Source organism: Chenopodium album, chromosome 16, assembly GCF_948465745.1.
Source record: "Chenopodium album chromosome 16, dcCheAlbu1.1, whole genome shotgun sequence".
Taxonomy (NCBI): Eukaryota; Viridiplantae; Streptophyta; class Magnoliopsida; order Caryophyllales; family Amaranthaceae; genus Chenopodium; species Chenopodium album.
Genome location: NC_137849.1, coordinates 7056895 through 7080033, shown reverse-complemented (window position 1 = coordinate 7080033; position 23139 = coordinate 7056895). Strand labels below are relative to the sequence as shown.

The 23139-nt window shown below is 34.5% G+C and overlaps 1 protein-coding gene across 2 annotated transcripts; it reads right to left on the bottom strand.

Moving 5' to 3' along the window:
- Positions 1-204: 204 nt before the first annotated feature.
- On the bottom strand, positions 205-20574 carry LOC145586198 (inositol hexakisphosphate and diphosphoinositol-pentakisphosphate kinase VIP2-like). 2 transcript variants are annotated; one of them, XM_081642966.1, is made up of 30 exons: positions 20278-20574; positions 20034-20093; positions 19855-19901; positions 16913-16996; positions 16257-16320; positions 15201-15354; positions 14496-14566; positions 13091-13195; positions 12365-12457; positions 11616-11690; positions 11397-11482; positions 10354-10560; positions 9926-10025; positions 9777-9847; positions 8745-8826; positions 7802-7960; positions 7619-7661; positions 6815-6897; positions 6601-6663; positions 6446-6520; positions 5771-5896; positions 4810-5051; positions 4495-4539; positions 3783-3849; positions 3306-3377; positions 2415-2689; positions 2222-2279; positions 1951-2118; positions 1196-1270; positions 205-588 (listed from the first exon to the last, which is right to left on the bottom strand). In XM_081642966.1, exons 1-30 carry the CDS (start codon positions 20386-20388, stop codon positions 325-327), a joined length of 3225 nt encoding a protein of 1074 aa, XP_081499092.1. In that variant the 5' UTR covers positions 20389-20574; the 3' UTR covers positions 205-324. The 2 variants fall into 2 exon arrangements, with proteins under 2 accessions (XP_081499092.1, XP_081499093.1); XM_081642967.1 differs by having other exon boundaries at positions 20296-20574.
- Between the last annotated feature and the right edge of the window lie 2565 nt (positions 20575-23139).

Genomic DNA, 23139 nt, shown 5'->3' with positions numbered 1-23139 from the left:
CCATTCGCATTGTCCAGGAATATAAGAGAGAATGAATCAAAAACTGGAATACAGTACCTAAAAAATAACCACAAGTATATAGTTTTAGTTTTTTCAATTTCTAAAGGTGTTATGTGAATCAGAAATTGAGATAGAGGGGATAGAGTACCTAAAAGCCACAAATATCAAATATCGTAAGTAATTTGTGTAACGAAATCCAGTACGTACTAAATTCTGCTTCTAACAAATAAAAAAAGGGCACCAAAAGAATATGAATAAAGAGATGAAAGCAAAAGCAGGGCCAAAATTGTTATTTACAGTAGAGGTGATGTATCAAGTGCAAGGTCACTTGCCATTGGCATGAGAGTGCTTATTAAAAGGCCAAAAATTCACAAGGCGCTCAAGAACAGCAGAGGATTTGGAGAAGTAACCGGTGAAGGGTATGGGCGTTATAGGAGGTGGGAAATCTTCAGCAGGCATTGCAAATGGGCAGAACATATCTTCCATCTTCTCAAAAGTCAGACAAGATCCTACTTCTTGCAATCTCTCTGGACCCATGATGGGCAAAGTATGCTCCTGATGCAACCAATTGGCTTCACTGTCTTTATTCTGTAATGAAAAGCAAAACATGGGTGAGGCTCACAAATGAGAGCATAACCCAAACACAAATTTTTCTACATAGGTGAAGTAACCAAATGCTTAATGCACATAAAATAGTTATTGCAATAATTTAGTCTTTAACGTTTGTAAAGTCCCCCAAGAAAAAGATATCCTTGGAATCAAGAATTAGAGGGACGTGTGAAGGCAGAAATCCTTCTTGACTTGGAATCGTAGTACCAAAATCTCAAGGTAAAAAGGGTCCTTGAGATGCTAAGAAGAAGCTGACCTATAGTTACTCCCTCCGTCCCATTGGGATTGCCCCAATTGACCATTTTTTATGAAAGCTTTTCGGGTCAAATGGGGCAATTCCAGTGGGACAAGGGAGTTTAAACACTGGCTCTTAACCATTAACCATTGATATCAGATGGAAGAAACAAAAAAATTGTGCTGACGGGAATTGACTTCTTTCTAGATGATGAAAGAGAATAAGGTTCAAAATGGGACCATGGAAATTGAAATTCAAATTGTGAACACCTATGAGAATATTATCTTCAACACACTGCTATCAAAATCTATAACAAAAAAAAAAGAACACTATTTATTATAAGGAATTTACCTCCAGGGGTGATAGATCAGCACCACGACTAAATGTCAATTCAATGCGGAACCTTTTCGGATCATCTTGAGCTACCTGCAGCACCATTTCATCATCATTTACTGGCTAAGTTGTAGAAAATTAATTTTATATAGTACATAAATTTTCACATACTCCATCTTACAAATCATAACACAGAATCTATAATTTTAGAGCCATGTCATTATACAGTACTCACTAAACAAAGACCTCACACTGTCAATCAATTCAAGTTCAAGGGTTTTTCAATTGTGTCCTAGATACAAGTAGAAGCAACACAGAATGGATACTGCAGTCGTAGCAACACCTTCCTTGTAGGCAAGCACTGGCTTGTCGTATGCACCTAGATAAGGATAACCTCAGAAGCAAACATTCAAAGTTTAAGCATTGCAAAAAAGCATCAAACACCTTCCTCCAAATTATTGACTTTTGGTGGTGTCTCAGCCCTTTTTTGGTCAGTACAAATTATAGATTCGAAGGATCCACTGACAAAGTGACAAACAACGAAAAAAAATTACAGCGGCCTTCAGTTATTGGTCACCCGAAATTCCAAATGCATACTAACAAAAAATTCAAGATCAATTCTCATAGTTAGTGCTCCATAAATATGTATGCATTTATCATGTCTTCAACTACTCCTTTAAAAATCTATTTCCAGGTTACGAGGTCTGCAATTTTACACATGTTTCAACATCAACTTCATTTGAAAAGAGGGAAACCTCAAGCAGAATACTAACCTCTATGTTCTCGAACATCCTCAATACTATGTAACTCATGTAATCAAGCTCCTTAGTTTTGAACAGCCGCTCCAGAGCACTAAGACAAACAAGGCCCTCCTCTCCTTGTAACGATTCATCCAAGTTACAATAGCGAAGGACATTCATCAAGGAATGAATATGAGATTCCTGTCATTACATAGAACTTGAAAATTTAATGACTGACAATTGAGCCACAGGGAGGGAGCAGTTGTTAACACATTTTAATCCACTGGTAACAAAAGGTACTGACCGATGTAAAATAAAGTCGTGTCTTAACATGCCGTTCTGGTGTCCTTACATTTGCATACCTGAAAAGATATTTCAACAAATCATAATATCAGAACTAACCTACAAGTAAAACCTGAGGTTATTGAGAAAAAAAAAAAGAAAAAAGAAAAAAAAAAGAAAAAAAAAACGCAAAGCAGTTTAAAAAATAAACACACTTTGGATCCAAGCGATATTCGGTTTCTTTTTCATCATCATCTTCGTGATCAATTGAAATATCAGTAGCACTAGATCTCCTTGTATCTTCATTCTTTGAGTGCGTTTTAGAACGAGTGTTAGTATCTTCTTTCTTGCCGGATTTCGTAAGCTGGGTATCATTACTCTTCAGTTCAGCAGGCTGGGTATCATTACTCTTCAGTTCAGCAACATTTATAGCTTCTTCCCGAGTGTTCCTCAAATCAATCAATATTTTACCCAACAAACGACGTGCAATCTGCATTCAAGCATGAAAAAATAACATATTTGGCCTTTAAAATAATCCAGTGATCCCCTTTATAGATGTCTTCTACAAATTACCCAGTGCCAAAAAGAAATAGGATAATTCTTTCTCTTTCACAAATTAAACAATGGAAATATCTTTATAAATCTCTTACATTCAATAGTATCCCATCAATAGCCAAACAAGTGAATTTTAAATTTTTACGATTTCATTTTGCAAAGTTTCCAGTCTAATTCACAAGATTCCCCAATAAAATGAATAAAAAAAACAAAAAAAAAAAAAAACAAAAAAAGACGCAGAGACATTAGATCTCAGGGGATGTCAAAATTTTTTTGAGTATGCAGTTCACTGTCGCCAGGGAGTAAACTGACACTGATACTACTTAGCACACTCTTTGATTGAACCCCCAGAATATCTAGGTCTGGCAGAAGTAATACAGGAAAGCCATGCAAAACGCTAAAGCTTGAGGGATAAAACTTAAAATGTAAGGCATGAGCTCAAATGAAGTTTATTAAAGTGCTGACAAACCACAGATCTCATAAACGAAATTTTTTTATTAAAAAAAAATGGGATGAAATAAGGTTACATTTACAATTCCAGATAAAAATACCTTTGAACCAATTTTCAGCTTCTGCTTGGGATTGATCCCATACTCATTAGGAATAACACCATCTGCGAGTGACTGGAAGCACAAATGACAAGTCAGAATCACTATTAAGTTATGACAGTGGTCAAAGCAAAGATAACAATTGGTAAAGCCTAATGGCCCTAATCACTTATTTATCAGTTATTCATAAGCACCAAGGCACAACACAATAAATAGTAAGAGATTAAAACGCAATTAAAAGAAACTAGCAAAAATCATATTTAAAAAACTGTGAGACTGGGCTATCCTGTGAAAGGTCAAGTATAGCTCATTAGAACTTTAGAAGTAGCAAATAATGCTACAATATTACAATTAAGCAACACCGATCTAGTAATCATGTTTGTGAAAACATAGAGAGCAAAGCAAATATTGACATTCTTGGTACTATTTGGAAACAGTGCATTACTAGACAGCAGCTAAACCTGCGCCGGTTCCACATACCTTAGCAACATTAAAGAGTTCACCCAAGCCTTCAAGATTGAGGTGAGCATTGTGTAAGAGATCATATCTGTCAAAAGAAGATGTGATCTATTAACAAAAAATCATCATACACTATTTGAATAATCTGATGCATCATTGCAGGCCTTATGTATAACCCAACACCAACAACCACAACACCAATGTCAAACACAAAAAGGATAAGCCCCTACAACCCCCCCCCCCCCAACCCCTCTCCCTCTCTTCTACTAATTGCAGAAGACAAACCACAATTGGAAATGGAAATCATGCAAGAAAAGACTTTCACGAATTCTCCAGTCACATGATGAAAAGCTTAGTCAATTCACGCAGTCCATATATGTATAACATCATCATGAAACCTGAAAATAATTGAGGTTGGGACTTGGGATATTGGGATGTCACATGACAATCTGCATATCACAAGATGCATTAAGTTTCCATTAAGTATTGAGCAAGCACAGAATGAGTGCTATCTTCAGGGTCTAATTGGGAGGATTTTTTTTTTTTTTTTTTTAAGAAAAAGAAAAGGAAAAAAAAAAAAAAAAAGACCTATCACAAGACCTTCCATGCTAAATTGACAAGAAAATAAATTAAAGCCGCAGAGAGTAATATCCATTGCAATGCAAACAACCATATCAACTGATAGTCAAGTTTAAATCTAACAAGTGAAAAGGTTTACAAGTGGAATACTAACTTGCACGAGTCGTAGACATCTGGAATTTGAGTAATATCATATCTCCTGCAAGAAAGCTTTTAAATGTCAATGTAATATCCCACAAACCAAAAAATTCCATTTATAAGCAATAAGACAATATAGTTTACATGTAAAAACAGACAAGTTATAGGCAAGTTTTAAAAAAAATGTCACTTGGATAGGTTTACTTCTTTGAGATCTAGATCCTTAAACAACTTCTTCCCATTTGATGAAAATTAGATTCTTACAAGTTTTCTTCCTAGATTTCATTGACATGTTGGTAACTTCATTTGTCATTGTAATTGCATTACTTACGCTTTTCGTTCGTTATATAAGTCTCTTTCTAGTTTTCTCCAACGTGCATACATCAGAAGAAATCCCTCATTGCCACAAGGTAATCCAGCAGCAATCCGATCAACATCAATATTAGTCTTTCCGAGGGCCTTAGCTTGATCGTATGGAGGGAAGACATCATATGAACTTTTTTCTGCAAGCTTTTCATCTTCTTCTTTAGCAAGCTGCCTCACTTGTTCGGTAACCTTCTTAGTTAACTCAACCTAGAAAATCAGAATTCAGCCCAAAGAAGAAATAAAAAAATTAACCATCAGAACTTGTATACCTCAAATTAGTGTTATACAAGAAGCATATGATTAAAAAAATGCTCCTGTTCATAGTCAACCTGGAAATATATCATATGCCAAATATGGCAGTTCTTTTGTGAGCCACATTATTTGTAAGAAAAACAAATTACAGTCAATTAACTCTGATTAGATATTTTTACTAATTTTTTTTTTTTAAATACTTATGCAAGGCATAACAGTATGATTCGGTCTTACTTGAAATTTACAGGAGCAGATATTGCATTCTAGAAATTAAGCAACATGTATACTTCCAAAATAAAATCCACACATACATGCAGTCAAATGATACATGTTCTCATAAGTCACTATAGATACCGCTAGTCCTCGTAAACATATTTACATCAGCTGATATTCCAAAGGTGAGGGAACTCCTCTCGGACCAAACCTCTGGAGCAAAAATGAATGCAATTGATATAAAACAACAGGTGAAAAAAAATAAAACCAAGATTTCAAAATAAATAAGCTCATTTTCAGAAGAGCCATAAATCTATCCAACCCAACAATTTTGTTATCAATAACGATGGAGATTAAAAATAAATAAATAAATAAAATCACTTTGTTTCCATTAAGCTGAGAAAGAGACATGAAATAAGGAAAAAAGAAAATCACACCAGATTAGGTATTAATCTACATACCAATTTAGGTAGGCACTCAGAAGCATTAGAAGGAAGTCCAGCTCCATCAACCATCCATGGAAATTCAGGTGTTCCATTATTGTGAGAATTTGGTGCTCCTGAAGTTATAATCTCATTCAACCTTGCCTGTTTAGAGGTTACTCAAATGAGTACACATGAACGTTATTGTAATCTAGTCCATGTTAAAAGCAAAACATAGTACATAACATAGGGTAGTAATATACCAACATAGCACACAAAAAGCCAATAGGACTTGCGTTGCTCGATCGGGGGCACCTTTTCCCAGTCAAACTGGGCAAGACACAGATCAGTGGTTTTTTTTTGTTTTTTATTTATTTTTTTTTTTTTTTTTTTTTGGCCTTATATTTCCCTTTTGCGTTATTTCCTTTGCATTAACTCTATCCTCAACTCATAATATAATACTATATATGAATAAGCTCCATTTATCTATCTATCATTCCGACATTGCAATACATTTATTAACTGTAAAATCTTTATCTTTCATCCCACAAATTTTAAAAAAAAGTTAAATCAATAGGTAGTAGGAACAATGATGATTCAAGAAAGTTAAAAAAAAAAATGACAGCAACAGAAGCGTAGATATGATTCAAAGAGATTCTACATTAGAATTGAAATTATTTATTAGGGAAAGAGGCAGTAAAATTAAAAAATAACCTTTGCTTGCTCCATCTCAATGCTAGCATTATCAAGTCCATCTAACATTGAGGAGTCTTTACTCACAAGTGAAACCTGTGATTTAAAATGTCAGCTTCCACATAGAACAAATGGACTTTCTTAGAGTAATTGCTGAGAGAAAGAACATGACATACGAGAATTGGGGTAAGTTGCCCTTCTAAATCCAGTAAACCTTTGGCAAATGCAGCTGCTGACATCTGTCATCAATAATGCAACTATTACTAATGTTCATAGTTCATTAAGCAGTTGATTTTCCAGCAAAAGTAAAAGGGTATTTCAGGATCAATATTAACATTGTTTTGTTGACCAAAAACACTATTTGGATAGAGGAGATGACCAAAAGCTCACCTGGACACGGCCTTCATCAGAGCTGTATATCTTCAGATCGTGTCGATAAGTGCTGTGGAGACGGAGAAGACCTGTTCCTTCACCTATAACATTCCAAATTAACAATGTTAAAACATGTCAAACCATTAAAGTAAAAACAATGCCAACAAACAAAGAAAAAAAAGGAAAATTTTGCCTTGATTCATGCTTATAAATTTACCATTATGCCAACGTGGCAATGCTGATGTTATAATTAATACATAGTGCATAGCAACGGTTTTCATAGTCTAATTGAACACACAAATTTTAATTTTTAAAAAATCGTACTCATAAATCACAAAGATCAAGAAACTCTCACAGCTCTAAAATATCTAATCTAATGACTGCATTCCGGATAATATTAAGAAATTTATAAAAATCATAAGTCGTAAATGAGTGTTTGCCTGTTTGGATCTGGTTTAGCATGGTAAATTTGGTTTGCATCATGTTCAGGTGATGAGCCATTAAGTTTGATCAGGTCAGGTTATCTAATTTAAGGTACCAATCACAACTGGGTTGGAATATCTTGTTTCACCCCTAGTTTATTGAATTTCCCACATAACACATACTCGTATAATTTCAAAAAAAATCTAAAATCGATACAATCTATACTAGAGAATAAAGAGGACTAGAAAAAAAAGAGCTTAAGATGAAAACCCTAAAACATTAGGCTTTTTACATGTGATTCGGGATTTTAATACAATGCACAGAAGAAAAAACAATAAACAGTATTAAATAAAGAATACATATAAAGAAGCAAAGAACCGGCAATGGGATATAATATACCTGGATACATATTATTCCGAAAATACCGACCAAGCTCTTCAGCCTGTTAAAGAAAATGGACAAATATATACATGTCTATTATTATAAGAGGGTAAAATTCATTCTAGTAGTGATAGCCTTTTCTTACATGTAGGCTAACCCAGCACGCATAAATGCACTTTGTAGAAAGCTAAAATATCTAACCTGCTTTCTGCCAGCATGTGTCAAAACACCTCCATATTTCAGGACCATTAAAGCTTCGACAGGTCTTTCTTCCTCACCATCGCCATTATTTTTGGATACTTTTTCCCACTTCAATGGTTTTAGTTGGACCTTTCGATATATACCAGAGAAATGGCCACCCTACAAACCAAAGTATCAAGAACAGTCAAGCTTGACTCTATTATAATACAAACAACACCTAATAAAACCAAATGCTGACAAACAGAGAAGATAGAAAATGCTCGCTGACCACCAGGCAGAAATGATGAGGAAATGGGCAATTTTCTATCAAATCAAGTCTCCTCAACAAGGCCACTGTCAATAACTTGATACTTCATTCTTTTTTAATCCCAATGTTTGAGATGTTGCACTATTCTTTTTTTTTTTGGTAAATAATGTTGCACTATTCACACACAATCCTATGACCGTCTTTTGTGATTTATACATTAGAAAAAACATAGTCATGTGAGGTCTTGTAAGATTTCGTCTCAGTTTATTTTTTCAAAATATTAACTTTACAGAACTATAATTAAAGATGTTAATGATCTGAAAAGTGCGTTGCCAAGCGTTAAAACCCCAATGTTTCAATTAAAAAAGAATGGAGAAAGTATAAATTATAACTTTCTAAGATATTGATTGCTGTATTCAAGAAAGTATCTATGCCATATCAATAATCCTACTCCCTCCATTTTTTTAAGTGTTATACTTTCCTTTTGCAGTGGTTCATTTTTATTTTTTAAATGTTACACTTCCTTTTTGGCAATCTACTCCATTTAAATATTATTTCTCTCTCCTTTCATGATCCCCACTCAAACCCACTATCACTCTCACAAAAATGGCACAATGACAAAAATTATTCAATATTAGAAGTCATGTACAAAGATCAGTCATTTGACTCAATTCATTATAGTTTCCACAAATTTACCTCTTCCAGCACTGCTTTGACTTGACGGAGCTTTTCAGCATGTTCAATATCTTCTGCCTCACTATCACTCTCTCTGTCAGGTCTGCACATCAAGTGGAAGTAGATTAAACGTATTTTAAGAGCTTTTTTTTTTTTTTTTTTTTTTTTGAGGAAATTTTAAGAGCATGTTTAATTGAGAACTCGTGGAAACCCATATTGTCAAGGAAAGCTGCAGATTTAGACAACAAATGGGCAAACTTGAAACTCAGAAACAGTACAATACTTCGATTTACATAGAAATTAGGATGATGAGAAAGCAAGAATAAAAGTCTGCAGCAATGGCACTCTCATTTTTATCCCCAGTATGAGAGATAAGCCTTTAGTTGATCATCACCCAGCTCTACCAGGATGAGAAATTCAACACAGATGTCCAAATAAGTCTCTTTCATAAACAACAATTGACATCACATCACTGTTAGATACCTACGATAGAATGAGCTGGAGTTTCCAAACAGTCATGGAAAGGATAGCTGGATAGGTATGTGAAAATCGGAATAACAGACATGTTTAGCATACTGCAGTAATAATCTTTGCAAGGATACCCCAAATCAAAGAGTTTAGCTGGTGACAAGTTTTTAGACTCAAACTAAATCAGAGAAGAGGGAAAGACTTTTAGTTGACTATGGGAATAGATGACCTCAATGATATTTGAAAACTATGAATTTGGATATCCAATAAGGAGTCATCTCTCAATGTAATTGAACAATACAACCATTCTCAGACAGGAAATCTTCAAATCATTTTTGCAAGTGTTGCTGTAGTAGGATTGCAACAACATAGTTTTAAAGATTCGTCTCTTATTATGCCTCTCAATTGAATAGACTTGTTATCTTATGCTTCCATGTCATGTGTCCCAACAATAGGGAAATGGTTAATTCTTGTACTCCTATGCTTCCATGTCATGTGTCCCATGGGCCATGGATTTTACCTCATGAAAGTAGCAACTGAAATTACCAAAAGTTTGACACATGAAATTGTATCAAATAAGCATACCTGGAACGAGGAACAAGAGCTCTGGTGGCATCAAGTAGATCCTGCAACTGGACTGCACTTTTCAGTTTTGTCTGGAGGAAGCAAAATAATTAAGCCCTAAAATTAACCGGCATGAACCAAAAAGACTATTAGTCAAGATAGGCAAAAACCTCTGCTCTTGGCCTTCCTCCATTGTACTTCAGCATCAAATTCAGCAATTTTTCCTCAGTGACCTTCAACTTCACCTTCTGTTTGGGAGTTCTATCACCACTACACCACCCAATGACATTTATTAGAGGAAAAACGAGATGGGACTAAAGATATCCATGTAAATTAAAAATGGAAGAAGAGAAAAGAGGAAAACAAGGGGCAAAGAAGAGGAACTTCTTCATCTTTGTTTGGTATAAGGAAATGCACATTTATCTCTCTACATAAGGATTTACAAAAGAAAAGCAATTCCCTTTGCCAAAATGAGGATGCTAATGGAACGGTTCATATGCAGCTCCAATAGCTACATGTATTCTCCATAAAAAAATTTAGGCTGTTATAGATATGGATATGCCACTGCATAAACATGAGCCCAGGAAAGTAGTCTTACTGTCTAAGTATGGCAATTACACAACGTAACTCCTCTGACTGCCCAAATGTTCCAATGATTCCACTTCCCTGGCGTGTAAGTCCTTCTGAAGCATTTGCTGGCTCATGGACCTTCCATGGTAAAGTTGGAGGAATGGTAGTAGAAAGATGTGGAGCTTTTGCATCTAGAAACATCTTCCTTAATACACAAGCAGCATCGTCATAATACCTACAGTTGAAAGTACATACTATTAAGAAAATAATAAACAAACAAATCAAAAGGTAAACAATAGTGTCCAAATATGTGATTTCCCTATATCAAATAGAAAATTAATCAATAAAAGGAAAGTATTTGGACAAAGCACAAAAAGAAATTAATCGCTTTGTTCTCCAGATCAGTCATTCCAAAGTGAATACATAAAGTGTGCATCAGGAAAGCAAGTTCCAAAAGACAAGATGTAGCTTTAACCTGTCTAAAAGCCAGCATCCAAATTTTAATGAACCAACCACAATTCATAAACCATAGCAACTACCTCAATTACCAATCCTCAGATAAGCATGGTGGGTAAGGCCCGGGTACAACCACATCAGTAACTTTATATGAAACATAAAAAAGAATCCAACTATACATAGCTGGAAAATTTCTCAAACTATTTCTCTTGGACTTTGAAGCTCACGTCAGAAAAATAAGGCTCAATTACACATGCACTCAGTGTCAAGGATCTAACATGGTGTTATATATTGGCTGCATCAACACATCGCAGCCACATTGTAAAAGATTTGTGGTTACCGCGGCCGATATATTAGGCAGTAACAGCCAAATACCACCTGACAAAATGGTACTGCTATCACGAACGCATCCATGTTATAAACCTTTCAGGTTCTTTCTCAACCAATGATAAACAATAGGCTTTTTTCGGGAACATTTAATGATAGTACAAAGAGAAGGCCTAGATACAGACACGCAGTGAAAACACGAGTAGAAGCTCCTATATCATATAAAGAAACAAGAAAAAGGTAGTTCACATTCAAAAAAAGTATCCAAAAAACATTAAAACGCTGTACTTGTGTGAATTTTTTACGAAACTCCATCCATTTACATCGCAAACATAAGAGCGACCCCCGCATCGAAGCAAATCAAATCCACAAACCTGTAACCAATGTAAACATAAATGATCGTGAATGAAAAAAACTAAGGATTTTTCTGACAAAAAAGGATGACCTAGTGTAGAGCATGGAAATCATTAACTATGTTGCAAATGGAAGAAACTAAAAAATTCATACCCCTTGTCTAAATGCAATGCAGACTTCTCTTGCCATTTGTTTTTCAGCAGGAGTGAGAAGGACAGGATACCGCACCTGTCGGACAAAAAGACACCTATCAATCTATTTCAAACAGCTTCTCACAACTTTAGCAAATTAAGCATGAGTGGCTTAGACAGAGAAAGTAACCAAACAAATCAAAGACATACACAAGCAGTTATAACTAATTGTACCAGAAAATCACTAATGCAATGTGGCAATTAACGATTTAACTGTGTCATACTCCATTATGCTCTTCTCGTGTTATAAACCTTGTTCTCCTTTTCAATCTTCTCTCAAATTTAAAGTTCTAGGTCACTAATATCTAACACATTTAAGCAAACATGTAATAAAAGTAGGACTATTGTCTATTTAAATGTTGCTTGAAAATTGTTCAGAGGAGCAAATATAATATAAACTACACATAACCTTAACAGTTGGAATGAACTAAGCTGACAACAGCTTGTGATCTTCGTACTGTAAAACGAGTCATCAATTTCTTCTATCCATTTGGCAGACATTTTTTATTATATAGGAAAATTTTGAAAATTGTGAAGAACAATGAATTATTAAAAAAACAAAAAAAAAAAAAAAAAATAAGTGATTGGGACACTTCCAAAACTCCTTCAAAGTCACACTTTAGGTAAATAAATGTGTAGAGAGTAGGAAGAAGGAAAAATATAATATAGGGAACACTTAACACATAACTGATACGTTAAGCAGAGACATACTTCTTTTCCATCGGGATTTCTCATTACAACACCGTCAACCACAGGAGACTTCCTTGCTTCAGCATGAGCATAGTCCGGGCCAACTGTGTACACCTATTAACACCAGCAGGGAAGCAAACTACAAAAATTAGCTACATAAAAGGGACCATATCACAACTCGTAAGGATATATAAGTGTCATTTGGTTAAGGGTCTACAACTAAGTGGGAGTGAATAAGTTCCTATGTTTTCCTTTTATGATTCTTGGTCAAAATTTTCAGCTTGGTTTACATGATCCCGCTACCCCCACCTAGAATTTTTGTCACCCCATCTCACTACAACCTTCATGAAGAAACAACCATGAACAGCAATACAGCTAAGTGCCACCAGCCATATCACCATACAACACTCACGGATTCTTTTGAAAGGTCTAATAACAGGTTTCTATGGCATGGGCAACAGCACACAAAAAGAACAACTTATAATGGGCATAGAATAAGGGTTCAAGAAATAATTTCGCCATGCTCAGTCAAATCAGTCTCATTGTTCAAACAAGAAAGATATGCATGACAAATTAGTCAATTTTATGACAAGAATTGCATTCAACCAAGTACATGAGACCAAAAAAAAAGAAAAAGAATTATGTACATGGTAGAAGTTCTGTCACCACAAGGCAGGTTAGTTTTCCTTTCCGCTATTCACATTCAATAAAGAGTGTGCAGAACAAGTACATCATTCGGCTACCCACCTTAACGTCTGTTCCACCTGTGTGCATAAATTCTTCATATATATAGGAGCTATCACGTCTCACATTTCGGACATCAGGATGAAACTCACTGGAACGATTCCCAACCTGAACCAATAATGAAACCAAAAGGTATCAATACAAATGATTTGATCCCTTTTACCTTTTTAATATTCAGAAGATCTACTATCCAAGTTGCTTTACAAAATTATACTCCCTCCGTCCCTTATTGATAGTCCCTTATGGTCAAATTTCACGGGAATTAATAAACTTAAATAACTTAAATAAGAAGTAGTAAAAGTATATTGGAAAAATAACTTTACATGGGGTATGCAAAAAAGTAGAGAGAGAAATTAATAAAAGTATATGGAAATGCAAAATTTACATAGAGAAGCTAAATTTGCACAAATAATATTGTAAATTGGAGGGAATTTTGGTACAAAAATTAATATTAATAGTAGTTAGAAAAAGCAAATGGGACTATTATTTTGGGACTTAAATTAGGCCATAAGGGACAATCAACAAGGGACGGCGGGAGTATATGTTAGCCATGTATCTGATAATAATTTAAATTTGATAAATCTGTACTATCCGACATCACAATAAAAAAATAAAATAAAAAAAAGTATTGAAGGATAGAGCAAAACACATTTAACCAGGCATTCATGGACCAGAGCAAGTAATCAAAATCAAAGTTGGCAACTAAACAACATTGGGTTCATTGGGGAACTGTTCTTGGCCTCATCCCTCTTCAGTTGTGTTTGTTATTTAACAAAAATAGATTTCCTTAGAACATGCATCATCTCTAGATTATTCAGCTTTGAAGGATTGGGCCCGTGCTTCTAGAGATAAATTTTTAAGGTGACTAAATCAGTCATCAGCACAGCTATTGAATAAGAAAAAGTTGATGTCCTAGTCAACAGGCTTTCATGGATAACTTCAGTTTCCTCAAAATGGCCGGATAATAGGCTCTTGAAAAGATAAGCCCAATAAGTGTTGGATATGCAGGTTGGTAGCTCATTTGTTAATGTATGAAATTGCCTGAGACACAGGGCAATGGCTTTTGCCAACAACGAATCCATTCAGAGAATTCAGGAATTACAAAAATTTAAGAATAGACTATTCCTTCTTTGAATCTCAGAAGCAAAAAAAAAATGTAACTGGGATGGGTGACTAAATACAAAGAGCACCATCTTCTAGGGAAAAAGATTAATTTAATTTTCAAGCATGTGTCGTGTCAAAGTTTTTATATTCTTATTCTTCAGATAAGTGCCACAGTACCCAATCCTCATCAAGTTCATCTTTCATAAATTGAAAATACAAAAACCTATTTATTCTGGGTGGATTGATATTAAGCTGAATTTACAAAGAACTAAAGAAGATATCTAAAAGCAACAAAATGGCCCACCTTCCGGAATAGCTCCTTCATGCCCCCACCAGCAGAACTAGGATAATATATCATAATGCTGTGGTTATCACCTGATTAAATTCATATGTAAGCTGTTAGAATAATTTTATGCAGAGAAATAAAACAAAATAAACTGTAACAGGTATATGTCTCAGTTTCATTCAAGGAGATTTCCATTAATCATAATAAAGGGATAGTGACACCATATACTCTCATTGTTATGGAGTAAAAATTAATGGTTACAATATTTCCTATTTTGGCCATTTCAAATTAATGGTTACACTAGCACTTTCGCTTCTTTCGATAATTTTGTACTACCTTATTTTATTATTTTTTTATACAATACGCCTCTCCTATACATTAACTTATTACTCATTTCTTATAATATGGCCCAAATTTTTTTAGTCACTTCTATCTAACAGTGCAGCCACCACAGCAAACCATAAGCTTGAATTCAGAATCCAGAGTGGCCACACAGTACGCTACAAAAAGCCATTCCTACCCAAAAAGGTCGCTCATAAAAGTCACCTTGTATTCTATGAGACATACTCATCAAATCGAACAAAAGAATCAACAATGAATAGCATGATATGACAGATAAAATAATTATTTAAACCTACAAGCATTGGAATAGTTTATTTAATAGAAAAGTCATAACGAACAAATCCTAAACTCTAAAGTACTCAAAAACATTAACTTGGTTACCATCAACAGGTTTTTCCACAAACGGCTTTGAGAAACGCTCGCCATGGACTTCAACATAATCATCTTCTTCAAAAAAATAATCCACTTCTTGAAATGGAAAATCTCTATTCACAAGAGCATATCTAGGAACAGGTATACCAAATATCTCGAGACGCTTACATATGCAAAATAGGAAGTGAGGGCATCAGTTCCACTTAAAAGGACAGATTTGAGCAAAGAGAAAACAAAATATAGAGCAAAATGAGAAAAGCAAGTAAGCAACCATAAAAATCATGAGCAATAAGCCTAACTGCTCTTAGTGCTACTGTGCTAGAACACCTGCACTACTAGTGGTTTTTTTCTTAATTTTTACTTTTTAGCATTAAAATGATTTTTAAAAAATAAATTAAATTAAATTAAATTAAATTAAATAAATAAATAAATAAAATAAAATAAAAAAAGATGATCCTTAAAACACAAGTATACTGTTAAGCAAATTCAACATATGTTGATCTGATACAGGTGATAATAAATATAGGATTTCCAAGATTGTTACTATAAAAAAAGGCATACACCACAAGGCTAAGGACCCAAACTAAATGAACAAAAAGAATTAAGTTGTGTGAACCGAAATCTCAACATTGCTATTACGAGAATTGCAGAACCTTATGGGCAACCTGAGATTTTGGAAAAACATTAGCCAGGAAACTTAAGATCAGGGTATTGTTTCGAAAAGCAATTTAAAAATATTTAAGCAGCCAAATATGCAGATTCAAAAGGAATTAAAATCCAAATTCCTGGCTGTAACGATGAAAAAGAAATTGTAAATATACGATAGAGTCCTTCAAACAAAAATATACAATAGAGAAGAAATTTCATGTGCAGAAATTGATGTTGTACCTATGCAGTAAATCAAAGCAGACAAGCAAATATATGTTTCATCAGGAGAGAAGGTATATCTGATTGACAATAAGCATCTAAAAAGACAGACAGCATGAACACTAATATATTTTTCGTCTCCATTAGCACCAACGATGGTAATTCTTATGATGACATAGTTAACACAGTAATACATACATCATACACCTTCCTTCTGTCGTGCAGCAGGTGTTGAGGCTCCAGTTCATTGATTAGATAGGGCCTAAAACACAAGAAAACCCTCAATATACACGCATATATACAACATAATCTGCACAAGACAAGAGGGTAAGACATTTGAATGCATGAAGGATGCCTGAGCAAAAGTAGGCATGTTATTTAGCAATCATATTTCATATATGCTCTTACCACATTATAATGCAACTACTGCACCCATCCCATACTGACATAAGGAAATGCTATGAGGTAATAAAATGGGAAAAATCCTAAAGCAATTCGTGTCGATTGGCATGGAAGGCTCACATGGTTGTCAGAATTATTGCATGTCTACTTGTGAGCAAGTGATTTCCTTCAATAAATTGGTAGTCATGATTGGTAGAAGAAAAATACACAGATCCATATAAGTCAACCCATGCCAGTTTTACCCAATCATTATCATTCCCTATGTCCTAATCATAAGCCATCCAAAGTTCCAATCACGTCTATGAATATACGTGAATAGATAGATAGTTCCTAATTTTTAAAAAAAAAGCAATTAAGAAAATGAAATCATGGAGATTTGATTGGAGGGGGAGGACTCTGAAAGATTAGATGCTATGCTGAATAAACTGAATTATTGAAAGTTTGTTACTTACTTCCTTAAAGCTGCATACGCCTCAACTTTTTCAAGAGGATAGCCAGTCGAGTAGAAAGCAATAAGACAATCGCACAAAGGCCAGCTGCAAAAGACTATTCATCAGTAACAAAATAAGAGAACAATAATAATTTCAAATAAACTCTGCTATAGAAGGTAGAGATGGTATGACAAGTAAAGCTAAATCTTGTAAGTTTCAAACAGAGATACATTTGAAAATGGAAAAAACACACATAAAATCATAACAGCCATTAATTAAAAACCAAGAGGCAGTGAAACATTCCGGGTTTCTGATGACTATTTATTTGTTATGGAACTAATAATACATGAGATCATAACAGGCATTCAGCCAATCTCACAGCCTAAGGAACCAATCATGCTCACTACATAATTACATATCTGGTCATCTCTTGAAGGAATCTCCTATTATCTGATTTCTAAAAATGCAATGACCTCAATTATAATTTTGTAATATATTTCATTATTTCATACAATTTGCAGAACATACGGTATACAGGTAGGTACTCCTGCTCATGAAAGTGCCAAAGAGATAACTAAGTATGAAGTAGTTTTGTTGAGTATTTCAACTCCAAATGAGAGTGGGTGAAAGCAATAGGAATATCAAGAAATGTGCAACTACATCCTTTTTCTTTTTGATAAGATACAATGCTTTTGAAAGATTGCCTAGCAGACACTTCTCTAATTGAATCTGATAGATAACCACAGATGTGAAAAGGGCATTTATCAATATATAAACCAGAACTTGTATTCTGCTCTATAGTGTCTATAAAAGTATAAATGGACAAAGATATGAATTTAAGACTATACTTCATATTAAGGAGAAAGTTGTTTGAACTTTAGAATCACTAGGACTTCTTGAATAGCAGGGTGAAAAAAAAACTTGCAGAATTCCAATTTATTTTCCCAATACTCAGTGGAGATAGAAAATAGCACTCCCTATGCATCAAACAGTAAACAAGACTCACAGGAATTGGAAGACCTTCAGGATCAAATATGTTCAACCATAATTTTTTAAATTTGGCTGCATAAAAGGTAAATCGTATAATACGAGAACTTTCAGTTTCAGAATCAAATTACTGATAAATGCCCATCTTCTCTTTCAGATTCTTATATGGAGATTCAAACTAACTATATTACACATACCAAACAAGCAGGTCTAACTATTGAGTTCTGTGGCTACAAAAAGCTAGTGTCCCAAGAATGTGACGGCAGGACGCAGTAGGGGGGAGGGGAGGGGAGCACAATAGGAACAATATAATGTGTTTGTCTTGGGATTTAACTATAAAAAATAAATAAAAAATCATCTCATATAAATTATTTCTAGATAATCCTTTTCTTCATTCTCAAATTTGCAGAAAAATTAAATTTAAATACAAGAATCATGTAATGCTGATTTGTTAAATCAATCTTGTCATGCAAAATTATGCAAATAATTATAGAGTTTTAAACAATGTATACTTCTAGAAATTTGAAATTGGAAAATTAAGAAATGAAATAACAAACACATTCCCTTGGATAAAAAAAGAATCATACAAGCACGAGGCATGAAGTACCTAACCACAGATTAAAATAAACAATAATCTAGAAATTTAAAAAAATGGAAAAAAAATAAAAATCATAGAAGAATAATATAGTACTTACCAAAATAAATCATGAACAAATGCACTTATTTCAAAACTATGACCCAATTCACCCAAGGAACATACAAATTTACTGAGTAAAAGCTACAGATATATTGTCTCCATGTCTCCTAGCCACATAGTGGTAAAAAACAAGTTCCAAGTTTCAAAAAAAAAAAAAAAAAAAAAGGGAAATAAAAACATCTCTATTTAAAATAAGTATCCGATGAAATAGTATTGAATCAGAGACACTTGTGCAAGATATATACTAGTGTATCACAAGGTGCATAGTACTCCTTTCATCCACTTATATTTTTTGCACTTCCCTTTTAAGGTAGTCCCAAAAAGTTTCCCCACTTCTATTTTGGGATAGATACTATTATTCCCTCTTCTACCCAATGCTTTGTCTTATTTTATTTTCTTACTCTAACTACTTTAAAAATTTTATTTTACATTTAATATATCTTAACCTTCCACCCCAACCTCAAGATGAAATCTATTAAGGGGTGGATGGAGTAGTATATTCTTCCTTATTTCATCAAGTGCCGCATAAATTATCTTGAAAGCAAAAAAGATATAGTGATGTTAAAATTGTACAACAATCAACAAATTGTAAGTACTATTTCGGACGATGCTCGGTAGCTGTCGCTCATTCCCACAAATATCAACCAAAAAAACAGTTAAAGATACTCACTAAGAGGACATTTACTTGTAGCTACAGATAGGAATTTATGCTCAACATATTGACTACTATTCTACAATAATTTACACACCAGTCAACCACGTAATATTCATGTACCAAGTATTACACCAGCAATTATTTTCCAAGTCAACTTCAACCAGCTACAATTAACAAATATTAGATGCCACTAATTCAATATTCCTCCCTTTCTACTCCCCACCACAAAAATGGAATAGTAATTCTCGAATCGAACGTGATACGTGAACGTTTTTAGTCAGCTGAGTTAACTTTCGGGTTACTTAATCGTTACTATTACACACTCGGTAACATTTTTCGACTTTTGTTCATAAAATTTTACATAGACTAAGTTCTAGAACATATATTTTTTTTCCTAAACTTTCACTAATTTATTATACGGAGTACAATTAAATTGAAGGTTGTCAGACCGTCTTTTTCATTAAAAAAAAAAAATGTTGTAAAAAAGAAAATGAAAATGAAAATCTATAAAAAGGAAAAAGCGCATAGAAAATGAACCCAAAAGCAAACAGCTGAAAAAAAATAATATTATAGCATTTTTTTCAGTATATTAGTGGATTCTACCATAAAAGGTGTGATATGTACCTCTCAATCGGATCTTCAAGTATAACTTTGTCGCCGAAAAGTATTATCTGAAAACAGAGCACAAAAACAATGATTAGATTACAAAACGAGTAAAAACTTTCAATAATGCTAATTAATCAATGAAATTCCAAAAATTCTTTCTAAAAAATACAAAAAATCAAAAAACAAAATTAAAATACCTCAAATTCGCCAAATGCGTCTAATCTCTCCAGAATCTGCTTCATCGGACCCGAAGATGCCTGCAAAAAAAATTCAAATAATTTTCGAAAATCAAATGCTTAACAATCAAATGAACACAAATAATTTAAAAAATTAGCCAAAAAACAAAATCAGATTAAAACAAATAATCTAAAATTTTGAAATTAATAAAAAAAAAAATTACGATTATGATTTTTACAACTGGAAAATAAAAGCAAAAACAACCTCAAAATCACATTTCACCTTCTTTTCCATCACACAAACGCCGAGTTTAACCTTCCATTGTATTTCTCCGGCGCCGCCATTGGCAGTTTTCGGCGAAGAATTCACCGTCATAATTCCGTCGCTAAGTTTCTCTCTCCTCCAACGCAGATTTTTTGAGAAATGAGAAAATATCGGAGGTTTCACCGCCAAGTATTTTGGCAGTTGCAGTATATATAGGTTGTTCGTCGGTATACGTGTATTGTTTTGTAGAGGAGAGAGAAAGTTAAGAAATGGAGATTGGAGAAGAAGGCTAAGTTAAAATAAAAAGAAAAAGAAAAATAGTGGTAATTAAAAGATGGATTGAAAATTTCGTTACTTGAAAAAGGCAGAGTATCACGCGTTGGTAGGCGGAGAGTAGGAGTAGACGAGTAGTATATACGAAGTACTTTTTTTTTTTTCTTTTTTTTTTTTTTTTTAGCTACGAGTAGTTAAGAAGACTTTTTTTACCAAGCCAAGTTTAATACAGTGAAAAGGAGAGTACCTTTTAACCATGAGGTTGGGGGTTCAATTCTCACTAGTGACAATTTGAAGAAATAAGATTTCCTTATCTGCTAACACATGATATGATGTGGATAGGAAAAATGAAAATGAAATGCAATGGGATGTTTCAAATTAATCGCAATATACTACTTTTACTTTAAATTAGTGTTTAGCCTGGGCGATGCCCCGAAAAAATACTTTAAATATTATTATATATAGTTTTCATGTATTATATTTTATGTAGATGAATTTGACTTTTAATTTTATTTTTTGATGTACATAATAATCTTAAATATATCTATTTAGTTTAGATTTAATCAAAGAAAACAATTTGTCTTCTAGTTAATATATATTGTTTAGAGTACTCCAATCAACTACTTTACAACTTTACAAATGGCAAATGTAAAAGTACAAATAAATAAACTCTCATGTTCTACATTAACTATTATTTAGAAGAATAAATATGCAAAATTATTAGTTAGCAAAGATGGTATGACTTCTTATTTATTTTCCAATGAACGTAAGTTTGATTCTTGACATAAACATTTTTTTAATTGAAGGGTATTGTTCATACTTCTAATAGGGTGATGTGGCATCTTGTTGGTTTCTAATTGGATGATGTGGCATCCTGTTGGTGGAATAGAGGGTGACACCCTTGATTAGGAACGCTTTTTAATATATAGTATAGATTGTTAGTAAAATAAACGGTTGATTAATAAAAAGAAAAATATATGATTTTAGATTTTAAAATACTAGTTGCGCCATGGTATGAATTGAAAGCCACTACTTTTAAAAACGAAATATGCCACAATCGAAAGGTTATCTAATGATGCACGCCTCTAAGGCCAACGCAATTTTCTCCGGAATTTGTTGTTCAGACCTCTATTGTTTGTTGTGTTAAGATTTTTCTCAATGAGTTAACAAATAATGAGGCAAGGGGCAGATGTTAATAAGATAATTGAAAAAAATATTCCAAGTAAAGCATTGAGCGTTGCTCGTGAAGAACTCAATGTCTCGTGCAACTCTACACACACACTTCAAAGTCACGAGCACCCAGTGTAGGCAAGACTGCCTGTTACGCATAACCCTCGGCCGATCTCATCGGACAAGGTTGTTTGATTGGGCACTAAATACATTATTGGTTTGTTGGCGCGACTGCTAATGTGCCTAACTAGGCAACGAGTTGAAATCGTTTGGTTAGGTAAGCTATTAGGCTCGAGAAGAGGACGAAAACAAAGTTGCTAGTTATTAGACTATGTCCAATGTATGTTTATATTAGCTTAATGTAATTAATATGTAATTGCTTCCCTAAGCCCTTTTATATTTCCTAGGATATTTGTACTTGTATATAACCAATGTTAAGCAAGGAGAATAGCGACGGATTACAATCCTACATGGTATCAGACTAAATTCGATCCCTCTTTCTCTCTGCCTTCTCATCTCCCTCTATTCTCTTCTTCTTCTTCTTCCTTCAATGGCAGCCATGTCTGACGACCCACCACCACAAAAATCTCCTCCTTTTCACCCCGCAATCGCTGTAAACAATATCAAGAGCATTATCCCTATCACATTGGAGATGAACAAGGGTCTCTACTCTTCATGGGAAGAGCTTTTTAAGGTCCATACCCGTGCGTATGACCTTATTCACCATATCATTCCCCCCGAAAACAAGGAAGAACCTGCTGACCCCCTTCTTTGGTCCCGTCTAGACGCCATTGTACTCGGATGGATTTATGGCACTATTTCTCACGACCTTCTCACCACCATTCTTGAACCTGATTCCTCTGCTCAACAAGCTTGGGAACGCTTGAAAGATATTTTTCAAGACAACAAGAACTCTCGTGCCGTTCAATTGGAGGCTCAATTTTCTAGCATTGAGATGAAAAATTTCCCGAACGTTTCGGCTTATTGTCAACATGTGAAGATGCTCTTCGATCAGCTTGCTAATGTCGATGCTCCGGTCTCAAATCACCGCCTTGTCCTCACTCTTATACGCGGCCTCCCGAAATCCTTTGATGGAGTCGCTGCTATCCTCCAACAAACGGACCCTATGCCCTCATTCTACAAAGCTCGCTCCATGTTGACATTGGAGGAGTCGCGCCTTGCAAATTAGGCCGAGAACGAAGCCCTCACTGCCGGCGCCGCCCTTGTCGCCACCAATACCGAAAGCTCATTCTACCATGACAACTCCTCCCCTGCTTCTTCTGATGATACTCGCTCTCACCAACGCGGAAATAGAAACAACCACCGCGGCGATGGTCGCAACCGGGGTGGTGGTGGTGGCCGTGGAAGAGGCCGGAACAACAACAACCACCGCGGCAACAACCAGAACCACCACCAGCA